The 10,482-nt window shown below is 40.2% G+C and overlaps 1 protein-coding gene across 1 annotated transcript in view; it reads right to left on the bottom strand.

Annotated features, from left to right (window-relative positions):
- Positions 1-10,482, bottom strand: part of Pcca (propionyl-CoA carboxylase subunit alpha) — a 278,512-nt gene that overhangs the window by 166,380 nt on the left and 101,650 nt on the right. Inside the window, exons 10-12 of the mRNA XM_005355699.2 lie at positions 8,106-8,208; positions 6,243-6,337; positions 2,967-3,117 (exon numbers count right to left, since the gene is read on the bottom strand). Of these exons, the coding sequence (XP_005355756.1) occupies positions 2,967-3,117; positions 6,243-6,337; positions 8,106-8,208 (349 nt within the window). The remainder of the gene's footprint in view (positions 1-2,966; positions 3,118-6,242; positions 6,338-8,105; positions 8,209-10,482) is intronic.

The following is a 10,482-nucleotide window of genomic DNA, read 5'->3' as shown; positions in this document are numbered from 1 at the left end:
CACAGACCACACATGTACAAAGAAAAAAGCAGCATGCATGCAAACATACACATGCACATGACACAGACCACACATGTACAAAGAAAAAAGCAGCAGCCTTATAAAAGATCTTCAAAGTAGAAGATATAGCATAATACAAGGTAGAACTTAATATTAAAACCTTCTAAAAAAAACAGTAACTATATGTTAAAAGACATAATGCAGTAGTCATGTAAAATTCTCTATCTGGTATTTGCATTAGAATACTTTAGGCAAGAAGGCATTTGGGAATGTTACAGGAAGAACAAGCACGAAGCTGTGCTGCAAGTCCACGGCTCACTAGCTCCTGCTCATCTCTCCTACTTCTGAGTGCTTGACAAGGACATCAGGGCTGTAAACAGGCACTTGCTGCTCTTTCAGAGAATCCAGGTTCAGTTCCCAGCATCCACCACGGTGGCTCACAACTGTCTGTTACTCCAGTTTTCTCCTGACCTCTGAAGGCTACAGCACTTACATGGTAGGTACACAGACATACAGTCATACGCACATACACGCAAAATAAAATAAAATAAACATTGAAAAAAAAAATAAAATTACCAGGAAGAAAAGGCAAAGGTTCAGACATGACAGAATAAAGGAAGGAGGAAAGAGGAAAAGGAAAAACAGAGAGAGAAAAAAATAACAAGGAAAGTAATAGGAAAAGTAATGCAAGTAAAATTTGATGCAAGAATTTTTTGTTTCAGACAGCATCACTGGTCACTGTTTTCAGAATGATCTTTAATTTGATTCAGAAAGGATGTATGAAGTCATTCATAATATAACAGCCAATTTAAGAGAGTGGATTTTTCATAGTAGCTGCTGGTAGACTAACAGGCTGTGAGAACAGCTCCCATATGCCCTTCTCCTGCCTACATCCAGCTTTCCCAGACTAATGCATGTAGCATTAGTGTGGAAGTTTGTGACAATTTGTGAGCCAACATCAATACATGTAATTAAATCTCAGATTTACCCCAGGGCTTGCTCTAGGAGCCGTACACTCCATGGTAGCTGGCAAATGTGTAACTATGTGTCTGCCATGGCAGCACTAGCATTTCCAATTCAGAAGTTCCCACTCAAGATATCACAGCAAACACCATTACCAAAAGCAACTCAGGAAGAAAAGGGGTTTATTTGGCTTATGCTTCAAAAACATTGTTCATCATGGAAGGAAAACAAACAAACATGTAAGGAGTTAAGGACATTTCCTGCTCTTGGAGTTCAATTCCCAGCACATCAAGGAGCTCACAGCTACCTGTAACTTCAGCTCCAGGGATATCAGGGCTTTGGCCTCTACAGGCACCTGTACTTACGTGCATATACATGTACACACATGCACACACACATGCACACACACGCACACACATGCACACACATGCACACACGCACGCACACATGCACACATGCACACACATGCACACACATGCACACACATGCACACACACACTTTAAAATAACAAAAGTAAATTTATTAAAAAGAGAAGAAAAGTTTCTATATAAAGGAATGGAAGGAAGGAAAGGAGGAAGAGAGTAAAAGAGAGAGAGAGAGAGAAAGAAAGGGTTTTTTTTTGTTGTTGTTTTTTTTTGTTTTTTCGAGACAGGGTTTCTCTGTGGCTTTGGAGCCTGTCCTGGCACTAGCTCTGTAGACCAGGCTGGTCTCGAACTCACAGAGATCCACCTGCCTCTGCCTCCCGAGTGCTGGGATTAAAGGCGTGCGCCACCATCGCCCGGCTGAAAGAAAGGTTTTTAAACCACACATGGTGGCACACACGTATAATCTCTCTGCATTCCTAAGGCAGGGGCAAGAGGATCACAGCAAGTTTGAAGTATCTTTATCTGTAACAAGTTCCAGCCCTGCCGAGATTATGTAAGAATAGAGAAGACAGCAAGAAAGCCTCCTCAATACTGTGAAAAGTGCAAGATTTGTTCTTCATGATCCCATTCAGTAGTCCTATTTACTATCAAACACCCCCTACACGCAAACACATTCTAAAAAGGTAAAATTCGTTTATTCTTGCTAACTGGCAGGGTCACAGTCATGGCAAACAAATTCGAGAAAAGAACTGTGACTAAATGGGAGTGCCCTATATCAAAGGTGGTGTTAAATTCCACAGAATTCAGGCCAGTTACATTCAAGCTACCACACCTTGCAAGCCTGGTGACCTGAGTTCGATCCCAACTCTTTGAAGTAATCTTCTACCCCACACAGCAATGCAGCCCTCACACAAACACATCATGAATACACAAAAATAATAGATTTTTAAACATTTTAAGTAATTGAAAAAAAAACAAATTTATAATTATTGTCAGAAAAAAATGTAACTATCTACACATAAACAGAAATAAAATTTTGAAAGTCTCCCCCAGAAACAGGCAGGTGTGATGTAATGAATTTGAGAGGGAGTTGGGGGGGATTTGGTGGGATTAGAGGAAGAAGAGGAAGGGAGAAATGACATAAAAATTTAATTATCTGTAATGTGTGTGTGTACAACATATGGGGGGGAGAGAAAGAGAGAGATACATCAGCCTAATACAAGCAAGTGTTTGGATGAAATTTCCAGATACAAAGGAAGGGAAAGGTTTCTGTGGGGCAGAATGGAAAGAAGGGTGACTTCAAACAACAGCAAGGAACACTATCTTGACAGCGGAGTGGCCTAATCTCCTCACCCGTCAGGTGGGTGGGACAGGTGAACATACACTGACTGACATCAGGGCATGACATGCATGCGGTGCACGTACATACATGCAGACAAATACCCAAACACATAACAGTTTTTAAATTACATCAGTGGGCTGCTTAATCTCCTTAGCAGGTGTCTCAACACAAGTATAGAGAACAAATACTTAAGTTTACGGCTCTGATTTTTAAATTTTATCACATAACAAAAACAAGAAAAAGAATGAGTGAGGAGGGGCACAGAGCAAGGAGAGGAAAAAACAGGTGTTGTCACCTGGAGTCTTGTGTTCATTTCCAAGAAGTAAAAGTTCTTCTGGGAGTCCACGAGAAATTCCACCGTTCCAGCAGAGGAATACTGCACAGCCTTAGCCAAAGCCACAGCTTGCTCTCCCATCGCTCGGCGAGTCTCCTGGTCCAGAAAGATGCTACAAATACACAAACACTCAGCTCCAACGCCTCGGGTGATCTTTTATGGGCTTACACAAAGCTGCTACAGAGATCCTTCTGTACCAGTTTAGGAGCTGATGGTGTTTCATGGCACATGCTGTCATGTGTGACATCTTTCACCAATCCAACATCAAGTTTTAAGGAACACTTCATCTTTTCACATTATCCTACAACTTCATTTCTAAAATACATGACTAACCTTTACCTAGGAAAACGGAACATATATGCTGGGAGCTGCTTCAAGACAAAAGTACACGGAAATAACTTAATGGAGATTGGCATGTACAATCCTCATTCTTCATACGTCTGTATGTGCAAACTTGCCTACTTGCCATAATTTATACACCCTTAAAAACACATATGTGTATGTAGCACCTTTATGCACACATGAAGGAATGGAGAAGAAAGCGGTCAAAAGTTGAGGGTGCAGAAATGAAGCTCTGTCTTCCTATTCTAGGGCTTCCGTTTAACTGCTGTCATCTCCAAGGAGAGAGAGAAAGAGGGGAGAGATTCGCTGCTTGAGAAACCCTTGACCTTCATGCTTGGGTGCTAGCTGGGCTCCCAAGAGCACAATGGCTGTGAAATGTCTCATGGAGAAAGCCTGCATGTTAGGAAAGCCTAGAAAGAAATGTGTTGCAGTCTTTCATTCCCATTAAATAGGGTGTTCTTCAACTGGAACATACAGAAAAGAAGGTATACTGATCAGGTACGTAAGTCATACTGACAAGTTATGTGAAAACGCCATGGCTTGGCTTGAAGGAGCCCAAACCATATTCCCTTGGGAAAACAGCTTGGTATTTTCTAATTCTGTGTCCACAATGACTTTGTAAGCATAACTGCATCGAACAAACCTCTAATGTCTGTCACTCTCTCACAAAGAGAAGTGTGTGTGTGTGTGTGTGTGTGTGTGTGTGTGTGTGTGTGTGTTTGTGTGTTTAAAGAATCTAGTTCAACACAAGAAAGGCTCTGAGAAATCAACATTAACTACATTTCTCGTTGCAGGTTGGTGCAATCCTCCCATGAGATCCACAGGACATACTGTACAATATTGATGATGGGATGGGATGCTGACCCTGTCGCGCCTTTCTTTGGTGTGTATCCACTTATGAAAGCCACTTTTGCTTTGCCTATGCTACACACCCACTTTCCTATCAGATTCATTGGGTTTTGTCTGGTGAATTTCGGGTTGTTTGTTTAAGTAAATTTGAAGCGAGGGACTGCTTCATCATCATAAAATCCCTCCCATTTGTTTAGCTTGCAATTAATTTTTGGTAACACAGAACTTCTTAACAGCCTGTCAGTGTTCAATTAGCAGTCAGTCAGTGTTCAAAATTTCCAGCTGCCTCATCAACATCATTATAAAGACTAGCTTTCTTTGAATCAAGATACAAATAAGGTCTAGACCGCATTTGGCTGATTTTTTTAAAAGATTCTTTTAATCTGTTACCCCATCCCTCATTTTCGGACAAAGACTTGGGCACCTTACTGTTTCATTCCTCAAGTTGAAGGCTGAGCTGCATGCAACCCTGTGGTATCATTAACACTAGTATTATAATTCAATTCCATATACACTGATAGTTAGATTAAAGCCTTCGATAGTCATTTGGATTACCCTAGGGACAGAGCCTACCTTATAAGAAAATGGCAAATTACTTTCTATCATTCCCTGTAGGTGATGCTGGGATTATTCAATGGCTTCAGGTGTTAAGGTCTTTCTTATTATAAATATAGTTCTGCAGTGTCCTAATAAATACAGGCATAGAGAAATCTGGAAAACCACTGATAAAGTTACTCAGTTTTGCCCTTTCTGGTCTTATCCTTTCCTATACCATAAACTTTGCCTAATACCAGCAAAATTTCTATGTATTCTATTGGTAATACTGCCACAGGACGCAGAATCAAGAGTCATGATGTAGACACCCCCAACACTAAATGACTGCAATGTCAAAGGATTATGTACCATGTTTTAAGACCATCATCCTACCCCACATTTTTAACTAATATAGCTAAAAATAGGAATTAATTTTGCCCTGTAATTTAAATTTTACCCATAGTCACATATACTCTTGAGAGACTACACACATATCATATTAAAGTATGTTGGTTTTGAAGATTAAAGTTGAAATTGGATATATATTTTAGTGCTTGGCAATTCAAAACAACTGCGTACATTCAACTGGGTATTGCTTTTCAGTTTTGGGGGGTTGCCTGATTATAATTTTTGGGACAAGGTCTTGCAACATAACCTATGGCAGTCCTAGTGCTCATATGTTGCACACGCTGGCCTTGAATTCATGGTGACCTTCCTGCCTCCAGCCTTAGCAGCTCAGAGGTGGAGGCAGGAAGGTGACCATAAAAGCTGTAAGTATGCTTCACCGTGCCTAGCTTCAATTGGGAATATTTTTACTTATCTTTTTCTTTTTCTTTCTTTTTTTTTTTTTTTGAGACAAAGGTCTTGATGTTGTAGCTCTGGATGGCCTAGAACTTTCTATGTCGACCAGTCTAACCTTAAATTCAGAGATTCAGAAATATATGTAGACCAGGTTGACCTCATATATTCAGAGATCCACCTGCCTCTGCCTCCCAAGTATTGCTACCATCTCCACTGTTACCCGGGGAGTTTTAGAACAATGGGAATACCAGGATACACAAACACCAACTACTATCAGCTGGAAGACAAGCTCCAGGAAGCCGCCTCACAAACCTGTTGCAGCTGCTGAGAGCCACCGGAGGAGCTCTGAAGAATCGAGGAATTCTCGAGGGTTGTGTCCAGAAGTGCTTCCGCAGCGGGAAAGCACAGGACCAACTTTATTAACGTTTCCTTAACATGAGGAGCACATCTATTCTGGGCGTCCCAAGAACAGCCGCAGGCTCTGCACAGCCCTGAACTAAACAAGCCACAGATGCTGACTATCCCATTTTCTCTTCTAAGGAAAACCTGCTCCTTTTTCAAGGGTTTTCTCATTTTTAGGCACTGAGTACTGAGGGGATCAATAACATATTCTGAATCGTTAACAGAAACAGTCATCAGTAACGTTTATATTTTATCTAGAAAATGTTTAAAAGCAGATAGTTTCATGGGTGCCCTTGAGGCGACTCTTACCTTGGAGCTTCCTCTACCACCTTCTGGTTTCTTCTCTGGATCGAGCATTCCCTTTCATTGAGCCACAGGGCATTGCCGTGTTTATCACCTAGAACCTGAGAGCAGAGCGGTAGCACTTGAGAAACCCCAGTTAGTGTGTTCCACTTAATGCTGCCCCATGTAACTTCTTTTGATTTTTAATATCCAGACCTCAGAGAATACATGTAGCTTCCAAAACACACATCAGGCAGATATTAACAGGAGAAAAATATTTTTAATTCTAGAATACAGTAAAATATTATTAGCAAAAATATCTGAGGAGAAAGATGGTCATGCTGCCTTTTGAGCACACAGATGGGCATATGAGTATCACTTAACAATGGGTAAAAGGTCAGGAGCCACTGTGAAGGCAAAGAAATGTCAGTGCTGCCTGGGGGCCATGCCTTCTGGTCACCAGTGGAGCAGTGACTCCCATCATCTCACAAGCCTGTCGGCTGTGCTTCTTATCAAATTTCTGTTAGTCAGGAAGTGATAGGTTGTGAATCTATCGCCAATATGCTGTTATTTGTATGCAGATAACTTTAGCACGGCTTATTTTATTAGAGGGAACCAGAAACAGAAGTGGCTGGGAGCAAGTCCATAGCACACTGTGATGCGCTCCATCTGTGACAGGAAGAAATAGAGGGGCCCTGGGGAAACACGACACCCAGCTGAAGATGAGTCATTCAGAGGTGTTCCGATATTTCTGAACACGCATTTTCGGTTCACAGACTCGTTTTGGAAGCTCTGAGTCACTAATTTTACCACCAAGCAGCTATCCAGCCTTGGCACAACCTTTTCTGCTGTTCTGTTTATTCGTGCATTACAGAGAGCCAGCACAAGCAGGCATCTAATGCTTTACATAGCTGGTGAAAAAAATCATACTTACAACAGGGAGAGTTAGGGATACAATAAACAGCGGCTATATGGCTGGTACATTTTTAGGGAATAAAGTCTTTCTAAGCTCAAAATCATTTCAATTAATAAATGAAAAATTTAGAGGCATCAGATGCCAATAGATTGGCATCTTACTTCTAAGACTCCAAGGTAGCTACATGAGGTACATCTAAAAATATTTTACCTCCTGAAAATAACTCTCAGCCTCTTTATTTAAACTCAGTTGGCAAGAAAGTAAAAGTACATTTAGTCTCCAAGAAATAAAGCCAGAATAACCAAGAATCTCAAAAAGCACTTGAAACCGTTAAAAAAAAAAAAAAAGACTCAAATAGAGAATCAAGTGTTTGTTTTCTCTAGTTCTATATAGTGTAAGGAATCTGGCACGCAAGTGGTGCACACAGACATATGTGCTGGCAAGACGTCCATACATACAAAGTCAAAATTAAAAGCTTGGGGAATTTATCAAGCATTTTAAAAAACATGAAATGATATACTGGGAAACATGAAAAAGCACATGTACATGGGAAAGACAACCCTTACCTTGGCGAGCTATTTTAAACTTGGACTATAATGTACTGAATGGGATACAGCCACACCACTAGTTCCTCAAGGGGCTAGGAACCCACTTACTCCACTTGCTCTTCAGATGCCCGTGTTTCCCGAGAGATCTTGTACATATATTATTCCTTTTTTTTTTTTTCGAGACAGGGTTTCTCTGTAGCCTTGGAGCCTGTCCTGCCCGGCTACATTATTCCTTTTTTAAAATGCCTCCATCTTGGAAGAGACTGGATGATTCCATAGTAGAATGTATTTAGCCTTGTTCACTTGCTTTAGACAGTTGTGTTTTGGGGGTGAGTTCTATATCATTTCAATCCAGACCAAAACCATTCCAGCATCCTAGCATAAACATAGTCTCAATCATTAGAAGGTATCTAGAATAGTACCAACCTGGATTTCTATATGACGAGGGTTATCAATAAATTTTTCTATCAGTAGTCTATCATCGCCAAAGCTAGAAGCAGCTTCCTGGGATGAAAACCTAAAACCATCCCTGTGGAACAAAAAGAATAATTAGAATAGCAAATCAAAGATAGTCTTCCCTACAGAAAATAGTATTTGCTTCATCTTAACTCAGAACAAAGTGGGAACAGATTCACTGAACATACAGAGACCTAAACGAGCCTGGGTGGCAACTTCCACTTACAGCTCTGTGACCTTGGGCTCCTTATTTAATGACCTGGTCATCACCAATTTTCCATGGAAACAAGAATACAGTTCTTCTTTCATAAACCATTAAACACACTAGCAATGTTTGAGAGACAGACCACTCAGCAATTAAGAGCACCAGTTACTCTTCACAAAGACCATGGTCCACTCTCACTACCTACATGGCAGCTGACAACTCCAGTTCTGAGAAATCTGATGCCTTCTTCTGCTGTCCACAGGCACTGCATGAATGTGGGGTATAAACATGCAGGCAAAGTATCCATGCACATAAACATGCATGCAGGCAAAGTATCCATGCACATAAACATGCATGCAGGCAAAGTATCCATGCACATAAAAGTAAGTGTATTTAATACAATAGAAAAACAATACTAAAAAGCATACATATACTTGGTTTAGAAATTAGAATACACAAACAAAAGTGGAAGGGCCTAGCTGGTCACACAAGTGCTGGGAACAAAAGAGAATCTCAGCTCTGTGGCTGCTTCAAAGTCCAGAAATAGAGCTGTCTCCCCAAAACCACACAGGTCAATAGAGTTCCACCTTCTCCATATCTATTCAACATAGTACTAGAAGTTCTAGCTAGAGCAATAAGACAACAAAAGGAGATTGTGGGAATTGGAAAGGAAGAAGTCAAACTTTTGCTATTTGAAGATTATATAATAGTACACATAACAACACAAAAAAAATTCTACCAGGAACTCACATAACTAGACATCAAAATACCCAATAATCCAATTAAAAAATGGGGTACAGATTTAAACAGAATTCTTAAAAGAATAATCTCAAATAACTGTGATACACTTAAAGAACTGTTCAACATCCTTATCTATCATGAAAATGCAAATCAAAATGATTCTGAGATACCAGTGCAAACCTATCAGAATGACTAAAAATCAAATATTGTAATGACAGCCTATGTTAAAGAGGATGTGGAGTAAGAGGAACACTCCTCCACTGCTGGTGGGAATACAACCTTGTACAGCCACTCCGGAAATCAGTATGGCGGTTTCTCAGAAAATTGGGAATCAATTTACCTCAAGATCCAGCAATACCACTCTTGGATATGCCCAATCATACCACAAGGACACTTGTTCAACTATGTTCATAGCAGCATTATTCATAATAGCCAGAACCTGGAAACAACCTAAGGTTCCCCTGAACTGAGGAATGGGTAAAGAAAATGTGGTGCATTTACACAATGGAGTACAACCCAGTAGTACAAAACAATGACATCATGAAATTTGCAGGCAAATGGAACTAGAAAAATACATCCTGAATGAAGTAACCAGACACAGATACACAAACACAGAATGTACTCACTCATAAGTGGATACTAGATGTAAAATAAAGCATAGGATAACCAGGCTACAATCCACAGCCCCAGAGAGGCTAGGCAATGAGGAGGGCCCTAAGAGGGATACATGGATCACCTTGGGAAGGGGAAATAGACGAGATCTCCTGGGTAAACTGGGGTGGGGGGACAGGGGTTGGGATGGGGGATTGGGAGGGACAGAGAGATAGCAATGAAAGCAGTATCTTGATAGAGGTGGCCATTATGGGGGCAGAAGCAAAGGGAAACTGTAGTTGGTATGTAAAATAAATCTTAAAAATGTAACACGATAGAGATACATACATACATACATACATACATACATACATACATACATACATACATACATACATACATACATAAAATGGGGTTGTTTGGCCAGTTCACTAATACTCAAATTTAGGCAGCCATAGTGGCGTACACCTTTAACCCAGCACTCAGGAGGCATAGGCTGGTAAATCTCTATGAGTTCACAGCTAGCCTGGCCTGCATAGTGAATTCTGGGCTAAGCAGGGCAACATAGTTAGGCCTTATCTCAAAATAATAGATAGATAGATAGATAGATAGATAGATAGATAGATAGATAGATAGATAGATAGATAGATAGATGATAGATAGATGATAGACAGATTGATTGATTGATAGATAATTGATAGAGAGATAGATGATAGATAGATAATAGATAGATAGATAGATAGATAGATAGATAGATAGATAGATAGATGATAGATAGATAGAAAGATAGATAGATGATAGATAGATAGA

The sequence above is a fragment of the Microtus ochrogaster genome, chromosome 17 (assembly GCF_000317375.1).
Source record: "Microtus ochrogaster isolate Prairie Vole_2 chromosome 17, MicOch1.0, whole genome shotgun sequence".
Lineage (NCBI taxonomy): Eukaryota > Metazoa > Chordata > Mammalia > Rodentia > Cricetidae > Microtus > Microtus ochrogaster.
The sequence above is the reverse complement of the archived record's forward strand: the minus strand, read 5'-3'. Positions and strand labels throughout refer to the sequence as shown.